This window comes from Anneissia japonica, unplaced genomic scaffold (assembly GCF_011630105.1).
Source record: "Anneissia japonica isolate Jap-2015-1 unplaced genomic scaffold, ASM1163010v1 scaffold21_len1647178_cov195, whole genome shotgun sequence".
Classification (NCBI taxonomy): domain Eukaryota; kingdom Metazoa; phylum Echinodermata; class Crinoidea; order Comatulida; family Comatulidae; genus Anneissia; species Anneissia japonica.
Window position 1 is genome coordinate 1,146,115 of NW_022750455.1, and position 13,382 is coordinate 1,159,496.

The window sequence follows — 13,382 nt, forward strand, 5'->3', positions numbered from 1 at the left end:
TATTGTAATAGGCCTAGTTATTGTGTTAATTTTATCAATTATCATTAAGTCCAGGTTCTCTAAGGTAGATTCTTTCAAAAAAGGGCATCTCCAATTAGAAACCACTTTTCAGATGCCTTTGATACACTCCATCTTTTCTCTTTTTATTCTACTGTATTCTTATTTTATAATTTGAGACCAAAGCGGTTCTAAAAGTGGTGGATGGATTTTTCTTTTACACCAAATCGTATTCTTAATTTAAAGACATTTAACTCGCACATTTAAATGCGTAAGTCATAAAATACAAAGCCTTGTTATTATGTTTTAAGTACTCTTAATAATAATGTTGTTGCTGTTGAATCAAATTAATTTAATAAAATGTTGAATAGTAGGCCTATATATCAGATAGAGACCTGTTTTATGATTAAGAAGGCGGTATATCCGTGTCAAGGATGATATATATTATCTTATTATTGTAACAGGCCTAGTTATTGTGTTATTTTTATCAATTATCATTAAGTACAGGTTCTCTAAGGTAGATTCTTTCAAAAAAGGGCATATCTCCAATTAGAAACACTTTTCAGATGCCTTTGATACACCCCATCTTTTCTCTTTTTATTCTACTGTATTCTTATTTTATAATTTGAGACCAAAGCGGTTCTAAAAGTGGTGGATGGATTTCCTGTGTATTTATTGTTTTCATGATGACTGTATAATAATTATGATGATAATGTTAATCATGATGGTGATTATAATTGGTACCGGTATATAATATATAATATTTTGCCAAAACGTATAGTGAATCTTTTTGATTATGATGATGACGATGATTATAATGTTAATTATCACGATCAAGATGTGATTAAAATGTCAATACAATTTTTTTTTTTAATAGAAATTGCTGCCGAATTGACGGACTGAGGACGTTCATTCCTTGGTGAAAAATATTATAGGCACTGCTGATACCTATGAGCAGTTTAAAGTCTCATATAATAAATGAGTTCTAATGCTGGTACCTCATCAATGCTTTTCATTTATGCCATTGGAAAAAATGTAGACCTTTGAAATTTTTTTTTGCTGGTCGTACGACCTTCCCGACCCCCCCCCCTCCCCTGCATCACCCATGGTATAGGGAAGCGTTTTTTTCAATAACAAATATTTAAAAAAAAGGTTGGGGATGGTGTGGCATTAAACAAATACACAAAGTAAAGCCATTCATACTAAACGGTTCTGTTGATATTACTCTTTATTCTATTGCCATACACTATACCAATAATTACTGCACTTAAATTCCTTTTATAGCACTTTAATTATACAACAGTGCTGAGATTTTGCAGGGCCTACACATTTTAGATATACTGTACAAGGTCTTCTGTGAATTTCTTTCATCCACTAAAATGTTCAGTGTTGTGCTATGGCATGGATATCGTGAGGTTAAGCAACCTGTCAAAGACGGTGCCTTATTTCCTCTTGATAGTTCCGGGTTCAGGTCCCTTTTTTAAGATAAACAGCAACATCCTCCAAGAATGTAAAGTAACCTTTAGAATCCACGACTTCAGTCCCATCTTGATGTTCTCCTCCTAATTCTTGTTGTACCATCTTCATTAAATTGTTCATAGAGCTGATCTTGTTTGTTCTCACTCATGGCGTTCATATAAGCGATGTAACACACACAGCCAGTTATTGCAGTAAGTCCAAGTCCCATAACAACTTTATTCTACAAGAATATGATACAAAAGGGATTTAAATACAGCCAGTAAACAAACAAAAGACTCATGTTTTGTTGATCACGTTGTAAAAAACTGCGAAATGAACCTGTTGATACTAAACCTAGGGTGAAATACACACCTATGCCATACCTAAAGCAAATATTTACATATGCCAAGTTGAATGGTTGAATAATATAGCCATTGAGTAGATTTTAACGGAAACCAAACAGAACACTTTGGTCAAATTAAGAACTATGAACGTTTCTGCTGTAGGGCATGTGTAAGCCTTCATTCATATTCCAGTCAACAGTATCAGGTTGAACTACATATAACTTATTGCAGCCAGTGGACACACACTATTTGAAAAAAAAGTTTACTTACAGGTTTTACAAACAGTTCAAAGTTGAATACACGAAAGAAATTTGTTGTTCTTACGCCACTTAACCCAGGTTTGGTCTTTGGTGCCTCACCTCCGTTTTCTTGAATTTTACTCATATTTTCTGAAGTGTTTTGAGTTGTTCACGTCATCATAATCGGCCTAGGCCTATTCATTCGTAAAAAAAAAATATATACAGTACTGTAAAATCAGAACGTTTCTGCTGTAGGGCATGCGTAAGCCTTCATTCATTACACATGCCCAACTCCCTGCTGTAATTAAATAATGACATTCTAACAACTAGCAATAGCAAAAAATTTAAGTAAATAATATATCTGGTTTAAATGGGTATACTATACAGTGAAGCACCGTACATAATTATTTTGAGGACGGCCATCAGGTATCACCTAGGCCTAGAGATGTGGATGCATTGTTTGGTACCTTCCTTGATCTTTGATGACTCCAACCATGGAGGTATTATACTATATAGTGCTCCAACCAGGGAGTTGAGTGTATTCGGAGTTGATACTCCACCCAATATCGTCGACTAGCGTAGCCCTAGCTACGGTTTGCAAAATATACATGTTAAACATAAAGTTCATTAAATATATCATCGTCATAAATGGAATATGAACAAAGGTACAAAGACGTTCACTTTATAACGGATTTTAGGCCCATTTACACTAAATCACTTGAAACAACCATAACTCACCGCTTAGCCTTATATGATACGTACCTATCGAAACATGGAGGTTTATTAAAAACAATTTTGTACACTATTTAAAAAAAAAACTTAATTCAAGATTGTTATTTAAATAAGTTAATAATAAACTTTAAAATAATACTTATACGTACTAATATTATTAAAATATAAGTATTAGAATATCTGCTATATCAGTATAACCACAATACTTTTAAAAAGTCTTTGTGCGAGGCAAACATGGCAGCGCCCATGTTTCAAACAAAATAATAACGTAAGGCCTAGGCCTAGGTCTGGATAAATGGATTAAAGATTGAGAATGTTTGCACCTAAGAAGAAAAAAGCGAAGCTAGAAACGACTCATGATAAGTTGAGTATCAAATTTGAAGGCGTATGCATTTTCATATTACCATTGAAAATCCAGAATGTGAGACTTGATCACATGAAAAGGTTAGCGCGAAGAAAGGGTTTCGAGGTGACGGAAAAAATGAGGTAAGGGTGTACGGCCGGACGGATTGAAACCTTCTCAGAAGTGACCTCCAACAAGGTGCCTAGGCCTAGATCTAGTGGCCTACTTGAAATGAGTTCATGTCTACAATTATCTGGCAGTAAAACTATTACTAAAATTAGTTAGTGAATGCTTTACTCTAGGAATATAGGCCTAGGCCTATATTTTCTGATTTTTAACGTCCAGATTTTGCTTGAGTTTTTAATTAAACTAGATAAAGCAGGAATTTATGCCTTGTTTTTGTAGTAGGAGTAAGATGTAACTTATTGTTGTAATGACCTGAGTCAGGCCGATGCTTGTAAAGACGAGACTTAGTTTACTACTGAGAATCATTAAATGTTCATTCTTTTGTTCTGAGTGAATAAAGGATATCATTGATCAACAAGTAAAAAGAGGAAAAAAACACTTGAATTTTATATTTATAACTTAAAACCTACCTTTTTTTATGTAATCTTCACTAATCAGTTCATCAGTTCATGGGATTCTTCTGCTGCTGTTTTTTCAATTTTTCTCCTAGCAATTTTGGCAAGTTATTTTTTATTTTAACTTTAATAGGCGCTTTATAAGTTCTGTTGTATTATTATTATTATTATTATATTTGTACAGTAAACAATTTATGTGCATCTTCTACTATTCTACTAATTATTACCACTATTACTATTTTCTTTGTTCTTTTCAGTGAAAAGGTCACACACATTGTGTCAGAGCTTTCGACAAGAGATGAAGTGGTTGAAAGTTTAACGAAAAATTACAGCAATTTGTTGCCTTCGTGTGAAATATTGTCAGTACAATGGTTTGTAAGCTGTATGGAGGCTAATGATGCTATTCTTGTTACGGACGAATACAGGCTGCCGTCAGAAAGAAAGATTGACAAGGCAAGTTAGAGCCATTTTATGTTTCTAGATAAAGCACATACCAGGCATTGTATTGTAGTTTATTTATACTATGCAACTGTCCCATGGGAAAACAATGTCACTGCTATTATATTTTTGTGCAAATACATTGCTTTACCTTGGAAGGGCTGATTTGTGTCTGTGTTACTGCAACTAAATAAGAAATTGATGCCTTGTTTCTGCAAATTGATTTCAGGTGAAAATATTTAACTTTATTATTTATAGTAAAAGCCACCCAAAAAGTTTATAAGAAAAGGAAATCTTACTGCCTATTTATTTTAAAGAATCACATAGGTTATCTCTCAGTATGCCACAGATAAAAAACAAGTTTCGAAAACATTTTTTTGCACAAATTGTCAGCAAAACTAAAACTATAAACTTACTGATGAAGAATACAAGATGAGCAATGTATTTATTTAACTATTCTCTAGTGATTTTAAAGTTTTGCATGTTCGCATATCTTTAATGATTAACTATCCCTCGGCCTGTTGCCTGCTCATTATACTCTATTGTTTTTGGACCACAGACTAAATCACTTGATGACAGAAAAACTAAGAAAAATTATTACCAAAATGCAAAATATGCATGTCAGAGGTCAACTCCTGTCAGTCACACAAATCGAAAGTTAACAGTAAGTATCAATTAATGTCACTTATAGAATAACTTAATTAAATTTTATCTCTGTCAAAGCTCTTCAAGATATATTTGTTGTCGTCATTTAAATTCGTAAAAAATTATGATCTCTACATGATTTGAACCCATTTTTGAAATGATCTAAATGATAAGCACTCTAACTGTGTAACAATTTTCTGTATTACACTGGGTGCTGAGGCGGATCTAGATATGCCCGAAAGGGGGGGGGGCAGCAATCGAGAGACAACACTACCTAATTTTTTTTGTCTAGATGCCCGGGAATAACCTCTGAAGCAATTTGTGCAAATAATTTCTTTTTCTTTCATTTTTTTTTTAATTTGCAAAAAGGGGACTGGGTCTAGCCTGGAAACCCCCCCCCCCCACAAAACCCCCCCCCGGGGGGGAAATGTTGAATATAACTTCAAAACAAATTAAATGTCTTCATTTTACAGAATGCTTTGGAAGTTCTTGAGAAACATGCTGAGTTCTTAACTGATGAGCATAATAACTCTCGTGCACTTGCATTCAGGAAGGCATCTGCTGCCCTCAAAGCTTATCCATCCCCAATTACTTCTATGAGTCAAGCGGAGAATTTGAAGGACCTAAAAGGAGGGCAGCATTGCAAACAAGTTGTTCAGGTATATGCAGAATTTAATGGTAAGAGTAATGCTCTCAGTATAATGAAACAGAAAAAAGTATGCCTGTACAACATAAAGACTGCATTTGAAATATAGAACACTAAATTTAAAATACTGGGTAATAATATTTGTAGGAAAGGAGTGGCGTATGTTGGAGTCTTCAAATGTGGTGGGCGGCCGTTCTGCGGCAAAACAACGTAACTTGAAATTTTCACTTTTTGAGAAAAATAGAATTAAAGTTTGCATGTTTGCAACTTAGCAATATATTGTCATACCCTTTTAAAATTTTGGAGGATTGTATATCTACATACATTGTGATTATATGTCAAATTTTAGTTACAGCCATTTGTTTATTGCAAGGTTATTAGCAATATTCACAGATGCATTGCTTTGCCTCAGAAACATGTCAGGCTCGTTATTGTTGCAAGTACGACATATTTTTGAAATCACGTTTGAGGCAGTCGCATTCATTATCCAGCTTGTTCATACATCACTGTTAAGATTATTGGTAATTCAGAAGTGTTTAATATACTCCTAAATTATATTATTTCAAAATCGACAAAAATATCAATTTCCATTGTTTTGCCTCAGAGCGACCGTGGGGCCGTGGGGCAAAGGTGAAGTGGGGGCCTCGATGATGGTTTAGGGGAGGCAGCTTGCGGTGATTTTTAAATACTTGACCATTATTTTTGGGGAAGCGTCTGGGGGTGGGGGAAGAGTATTTTTAGATACACTACTGAATGAAAGTAAGACAATGGAATACAATAATATCATAACTTTTATGCTCAATATTCGGTTTATTAAAGGAAATTCTTGAGGATGGTTTCTGTTCAGAAGTTGACAAGATTCTTAGTGATGAATGGTACAAATCAATGCAGGTATTAATTCATTTATTTATTTGTTTCAGCTAAGGATTGCCAAAAAGATAAGATAAGATAAACTTAATATTTTACTGTTGTAAAACCAGGCTCTGGATGAAAAACATCTTTTGATATGTTGTATAACTGATTTTTCTAAGACACAAAAATGGTGTTTGACGAAAAGCTCTGAAATGTTTAATGAGATACAGGCTTTTGAATATTTAAAAACTGGGGGGAAAAGGTGTTAAAAAAAACGTTTTTTGTCAAAATTTAAATGCTCTTTATGTCTTGGAAAAATCAGTTGTACAACATATCTAAAATATTTTTCCTCCGAAGCCTGACTTTAATTATACATACAATACATGATGATTCTTTTCATGAACTAATTCTCCTGTATGAAATATAAATATTTTCTGTTTCTATCATCTTTTAATATCTTATTTGTTTCAAGCTAGTGTTGATTTCTAATTGAACGCTCTTTCTCCACAACTAGATTTTTACTGGTGTGTTTGGATGTGGACCAGTTACTGCCAAGAAATGGTATGAAAAAGGATGTCGAACTTTGGAAGATGTGAAGGAAAATATGTCAAGTACTTTAACCAAGGAACAGAAAATAGGTGGGTATGTAACAATGTAACAGAAAAGTACAATATGTGCATCAGATATTAATAAGCAATTAGAATAGTTGCATATCATACACTGAATCGGCCTTTTGCACATGAACCTAAAAATGATCAACTGTGCACTAATGAAAATTAGTGCATGGTTGGGGATAGTAAAATAACATTGGGAGTTGCAGTGATGGTGTCACAATTGACTTATAATGTATGTTATAAAATGTTGGTCTTTTCACGGTGTCCTTTTGAAAGGCATTTTACATGGGCATGTTTCTTTCTCCAAGGATTACAGATGAGTATCTGGTTTGAATGTTTCCTTGAATGCATTTCAGTCTAAAGCCCTGTAAAATATGCCTAAATATGGTCATGATGACATCACGGCTATATATGGGCATACAACAGTTTTTTTTGTGGACAGAGCTTTAACTAAATAGTCATTGTCAAATATTTTATACAATAATGATTATGATATTTGCTTCCTTGGTACACGCCACTTAGTGATTCATTTTCTTTATCAGGTATTGAATGCTACAATGATTTGAACACCCCTGTTAGTCAACAGGAAGCTGAAGTGATTAAGAAAATAGTTTATGAAGAAGCTGTAGAAATTCTACCAGGAACCACTGTCGCTATCACAGGGGGCTTCAGCAGGTAAATGTTGACTATTATTAAAGTCATCTCATATTACTTGTATTAATAATAATTACTGTCATAAATGTGGCCGCATCAGCAAGTATGATGCATCAGATACAATAATAATAATATGATTAAAACAATTGACAAAAATTATAAATGAACAATAAACTTATATGTGGATTATACAAACTGAATATTCCATACCAACACTCTAAAAGTGGAATACCTTGGTGTTTAAGATGCTTGCACAATCTAATTTCATGGTCCTAAGTTCAATTCCTGTTACAGTAGGATATTTTTCAGGCCAGGCTCTGGAAGAAAAAATTGATGTGTTGTACACCTGGGCATAACCACCCTTTTTTCCACCTTCTCCTCCCAGTTGTTATATCCACAATTTGTTTTCCTCTGGGGCCTGACTTTATGCCGCCTTATGAGTCTTAGTTTATAAAAGAAAAGCTGGGAGGAGAATAGGTTTCTACTGAACAGGTTACCCAGTAAAAAATAATAATTCAGTGTACCTAATATTATTTAGAGGCAAAGAAGTTGGTCATGATGTGGATCTGTTGATATCTCACCCAGAGGAAGGCAGAGAGAATGGACTACTACAAAAGCTGCTTCACAAACTTCACTCTAGAAATCTTCTCATTTACACCGGCACTAAAGGAAACAGCTATTCAGATGCAATGTATACCGCTACGGATGCACGGAAAGGCCACATGGATCACTATGCCAGATGCTTTAGTGTTTTTAACCTCCAAAAATCAATGTTGGCAGACAACATTGAGAGAGATATAGATAATAGCTGTCCACATGTTGGAGAAGGTGGAGGAACAACAATTGAAAGAAATTTACCAAACATGAGTAACAGTGTTGAAATTTCTGACCAGAAACTGGTGAATAAGTTTGTGAAAGAGGTGGTACAAACAAGTAATCAAAATAATTTACAAGATGACCATGTACAGACAGATTTAAGAATGTCAAAGAATTCAAAGAACACTCCTTCAAGCTCTGATGTATGTTTTAAGTCAATGAATGGCAGTGATCAACATTTAAAGAGCACAGACATAGTAAATGGTGGTGTTGCGAGGAGAGTTGATCTGATTATGGTCCCTGCAAGTCAGTACCCTTATGCACTTCTAGGTTGGACAGGATCTCGAATGTTTATAAGATCGATCAGGGATTACTCACGGAAAGAGATGAATATGATATTAACCAGTCATGGATTATATGATAAAACAACGGTATGGTTCATGTCTGTTATTGTTTCCGGAATTAAAAATTTGTTCATATTATCATATCATATTTATCGTTTGTTTGGTCAATAAAAACATTTAGAATACAATAACAATTGAGCATATATCCTGAAAGTATTTTTTTATTTTACTTCTCGGAGTCGTATTTGGAAATTTAAAGGTGGGAGGCTCTAATTCGCATCTAAACGGAGAAGATTTTCTTGGCTATTATCTATACATTTTTGTAATTGATTTTTTAGGACTAATACATTTTCCCCATTTTTTTCTTTTGTAACAGAACAAACTTTTGCCAGCCAAAGATGAGAGGGAAATATTCCAGCACTTAAACCTTGAGTACAGAGAACCATGGGAGAGGAACTGCTGAAATATATAATCAATCATAAAATTCAAATGTATTAATGAAATTTTATCAATTAGATAATATTTAAATTGGAAGTAAACATAAGTTAAAAAATACATGAATTGAGAATTGAAAGTTTGAAGATTCATTTAATGGCATGTCCATAATAAAAAGTTATTCAAAATGGAAATTCCTTGCTTGGATACACACATTGCCAAAGTGTAATATACTGTATATCATTAAATATTAAAGTAATTAAAACATTTGTATATAATTGAGCTGAAACCACACAGATTAAAAAACAAAATGAATTCAATAAAAGGTTCAGCATATACAACAATTGCTCTCATGATAGAATATGGGTGAAAAGCTTACAAAACAAAGGCTGAAAATGCGAAAAAAAGTTAAAATCAGCATTAAAAGGGTGAAAATGATTCTAATGTTAAGAGTATGAATGAATTTAAAAAAAAAAAACCTTTTTCAAATGAGATCAACATTATAAATCTAGGTAAAATGTACAAAGGATTGAGTTGGGCTAAATTTTTGCAGTATGTTTTAGTGAAGAAATAATCAACCCGGGCAGTAAAAACTGAGGGAGAGAGCGCAAATTTCCTTATAAACCCCCATTGACAGTCAAAATGGAAGGGGAAGCATACATTCCTGAATGCGACCCCCTTGACAGTCGACATGGAGGACAGCATACATTCCATTAAGCAACCATTTTCTTTAATAAAAATTAGGAGGCACAAATTTCTCTTAGCAGCCATGATAGATGTGAAGGGGAACACATTTTTCATGTACTTGCATCAAAACACAGAGAAGGAACATATTTTATTATGCACTGTATTTGGCAATTAAAATTGGGGAAGGTACTCATTCCATCATGAAACACCATCAAATTTGAGGAGAGATAAAATTTCTTTATGCAACCCTGTTAGCAGTAAACGAAGGGACACACATTTGTTCACTTTGTATTGCATTCAAAACGAAGTGGGACACGTCAACATTCTCTGCACCTCCATTTGCCAGTCATAAACGAAGGGAACCTGAATGCCATCATGTACCCCTCCCCACTTTGTATTTCCAATGTACGTATTCTGAAACTTTATGCCCTGAAAAATTGTAACTTACACATGAATAAAGTATAGAGTTTAATATTTTCAATTGTGTCTTACGGTGTCTGCAAGTCGGAACTCATTCCGGTTTGACTGTTGAAATAAACAAAGAAAAGCTTGTGTTTCATGTAAGCAAATGCGAGCAATGACATTCCAGTGTAATTTCTAATTAGATTATTTCGTATGTTTTATAAACATCGATATTATGTAGTTATGCCTTAACTGTATTAAAGTGATAACAGAATTTAATTGCTGCATCGAATACATAGTTATAAGTATGTCATACTGTATTTATAATTTTATAATTATAGCAATTTTAGATATAAGGCGGCCTACTATTTACTAGTGTATCATCATCAAAGATCTTATAAACACAAGATAGCGTTCTCCGCGATTTACGCGTAACAAATAGAAGTGTCGGTCAAGGTTCAAAAGTTTCCAATTTAGCAAGAGGGCGCCATTCAATGGCATGCCTTCTCATTCCATGGGGTTCACAGATAAGTATATAGCACCACCAACTTAACTGCCTTAAAAATAAAAATAAGACTGGCTCGTGTGTGAATCGAACCCACGATCGCCGAGTTTACTACTCCTGATCCAGCATGACTAAACGGAGGGAGGTAAACCGCGGTCCCAAAGCCATAAATGCGATAAACCTAGTACCACACCAAGTACCAGTTAGTCAACTCTGATCCTATAGAAAAAATTCTTCGTATATATACACTGCAGGTTAATATTACGCATGGTCATGGTGTCAAAAATGGGCCGTGGGCCAAGAGGGTTTGTTTTTTTGTCTAAAAATGTAGAATTAAATTTATAATCGATTTTTGACTGGTACCTTCTCCATAACTTAAGTACTTTTTTTAAATAGACAAAAATGTTTGAAAAATTCATTATGCAAATTAGAAAAAAATAGACTAATCATGTTACGGGAAATCTAGTGGTTGTGTGTTCAATTCCAACACGAACCAATTTTTTTTTTTTTTTTTTAATTTTTTTAAGGCAGTTTAGTTGATGGTGGATAATGAATAGCAAACCTGGAGGTTGTGTGTTCGATGCTCACACAAACCATTTAAAAAAAAAAATTTTTTTAAGGCAGTTTAGTTGATGGTGGATAATGAATAGCAAACCTGGTGGTTGTGTGTTCGATTCCCACATGAACCAATTTTTTTTTTTTTTAGGCAGTCTAGTTGATGGTGGATAATGAATTGCAAACCTGAAGGACTAGCAAAATGATTTTTTGTTCTAGAGTGGATTTTTGATATGCCATTAATAAATTATCCTATCTAACAATCATTCATTTGTTTTAAGATAAAAAGAAGGCAATAAAAAATCAAGCAAGACTACAATAGGTAGGTGCCAGCAGCTTAAAAAGCAAAATAATATAACAATAAAAAATAAAATAACTTCTAAAACTCCGGAGAGTCAGCTGCCGGCTTCTCTTCCTAGATTATGCTTCTCACATTATGAATCTTGCAATGGAAGCATGTCATGCGCAGATATCAAAATTTCCACGAAATTGTTCAAGCGGAACTCTCAGCAAAATTAGATATAAAGATGTAGGGTAGGGAAAAAGTCCTGAGAAGGTCCATGAAACCATTCTTGCTCAGACATATAAATATGTGGGCTGAATCACTCGTGCTCTGCTATGCAAAGTTGTAGGCTCATTGTGTGTACTGTAGCGTGTACCTAAATACAACCGTGGGGGAAAACTAGAAGATGTAACGGCAGCAGTATATTCTATTAACTTAAAATTTGTACTCTGTAAATTGGGTTATACTGAGCCGATTTTTACCATTCAAAAGTCGATATGAGGTGCTAGTTAACGTTTATTAAGATTTTTGGAAAGAAAATGATGAAATTATGTCTCTAAATAGAAGTTCATATGCATCAGCCGAATTTGTACAATTGTTTATCAGTGTGATCTGCTCAATAATTTTAATTACTTGTGCAAATATAAAGATCTTTATACAGTATACGACTTTTCATGGATCTAGACCTGCTATGTATGCACTGCCAAATAGTAACTTCAGGAATACGCAATTGATATTCGAACTTTCGAATATTGGACAAAGAATTTCTTTCATTTTCTATTCAGTAATATTTTATTTTATGTGTGTATACATACATAAACAAATGAGTAGTTGCATACGTTTTCTTTTTTCCATGAATCGATAAATCCCAAAAAGAAAGGGTGGTCCGGGCGTTCTCCCCCGGGAAAATTTTGATTCCTAGATGACAGGAAATTAGCTTTCCCGACATTTGAAGTGTGTTTTAATTAATTTTATGTTCTTCAAAATTCTAATTTTCTAATTGCAAAAAAAAAAAAAATCAGCTCACGGGTCCTGAAAAGGTAGGTCTAGAATTCTTTTCTTTTTCCCCTTTTTTTGTTGTCCAAGGGAGGGGTCAGGACCCATGACCTCCTCCCCCAGATCCGCCAATGTGAATTGCGAGAAAACTCGGTCGGGTACCGGATAAACATTCTATTTCCCATCTTTCTCCTCCTTCCCTCCTTTTTTTTTTGCATTTCCGATTATACAAAAATCTCCAGACATTATATATTTTTTTGCCAAAAAGTGGGGGGGGGGGGCCCGGCCCCCGGTTCCGCCGGCCATGTTATAATTAAGTAAAAAAGTGATTTTGACCATGATAATAAATTCATAAATTTGTAATCAATGTTGTTTAGGATGTAAATCATCGAAAAACTACTGTTTTTTAAAATCTTTAACAATTTTGTGGGTTTTTTTTTTGTTTTTTTTTTGGCAGACAATTTTTTATATAATAAATCACGAATTTATTATCATGATCATGATTCTCGATTTGTCGATCGACTACTTTCAAAGATAGACTAGGAAAAAAATCAAAAAAGAGGCCTAGAAATCAAGTTAGGGGGAGTGGAATGTTAGAAGCAGTCAACATAGCCAGATATCCTAATTAATCCGTCGTGGTAACCCTAAGCCCTGTTGACACTTGATTTTTCACCTGGTATACAAATGGCTGCCATTTTTCAAAATGGCCGCCAAATTTATCTAAAATGTGCATATAATTGGAACTAAATAAGCTACAGATATGATGTTGGTGTCTAAAATCATAATTTATATACAGGCAACAAACCAGACATTTAA

At 34.0% G+C, this 13,382-nt stretch overlaps 2 protein-coding genes across 6 annotated transcripts in view; one reads left to right on the forward strand and one right to left on the reverse strand.

The window, feature by feature from the left end:
* Positions 1–10,506, forward strand: part of LOC117121336 (DNA nucleotidylexotransferase-like) — a 12,091-nt gene extending 1,585 nt beyond the window's left edge. For 2 of the 4 annotated variants that reach the window (XM_033266488.1, XM_033266489.1), the window contains exons 2-9: positions 3,952–4,147; positions 4,692–4,796; positions 5,251–5,436; positions 6,243–6,314; positions 6,790–6,913; positions 7,432–7,564; positions 8,082–8,790; positions 9,080–10,506. In XM_033266488.1, coding sequence (XP_033122379.1) covers positions 3,952–4,147; positions 4,692–4,796; positions 5,251–5,436; positions 6,243–6,314; positions 6,790–6,913; positions 7,432–7,564; positions 8,082–8,790; positions 9,080–9,166 — 1,612 coding nt within the window. In that variant the 3' untranslated portion in view covers positions 9,167–10,506. Of the gene's footprint in view, positions 1–2,983; positions 3,257–3,951; positions 4,148–4,691; positions 4,797–5,250; positions 5,456–6,242; positions 6,315–6,789; positions 6,914–7,431; positions 7,565–8,081; positions 8,791–9,079 lie in introns of those variants that run through there. The other 2 variants (XM_033266487.1, XM_033266491.1) reach the window with 2 other exon arrangements.
* Positions 1,208–3,247, reverse strand: LOC117121338 (small integral membrane protein 8-like). 2 transcript variants are annotated; one of them, XM_033266496.1, is made up of 3 exons: positions 3,175–3,247; positions 2,070–2,232; positions 1,208–1,696 (listed from the first exon to the last, which is right to left on the reverse strand). In XM_033266496.1, exons 2-3 carry the CDS (start codon positions 2,181–2,183, stop codon positions 1,535–1,537), a joined length of 276 nt encoding a protein of 91 aa, XP_033122387.1. In that variant the 5' UTR covers positions 2,184–2,232; positions 3,175–3,247; the 3' UTR covers positions 1,208–1,534. The 2 variants fall into 2 exon arrangements, with proteins under 2 accessions (XP_033122387.1, XP_033122386.1); XM_033266495.1 differs by lacking the exon at positions 3,175–3,247 and adding an exon at positions 2,777–2,832.
* Positions 10,507–13,382: the final 2,876 nt, after the last annotated feature.

Coding starts and splice junctions, on each gene's coding strand:
- LOC117121338 (XM_033266496.1), bottom strand. CDS start 2,183: ATGAGTAAAATTCAAGAAAACGGAGGTGAGGCACCAAAGACCAAACCT. Junction 1,697..2,069: donor TTGAACTGTTTGTAAAACCT/GTAAGTAAACTT, acceptor ATATTCTTGTAG/AATAAAGTTGTTATGGGACT.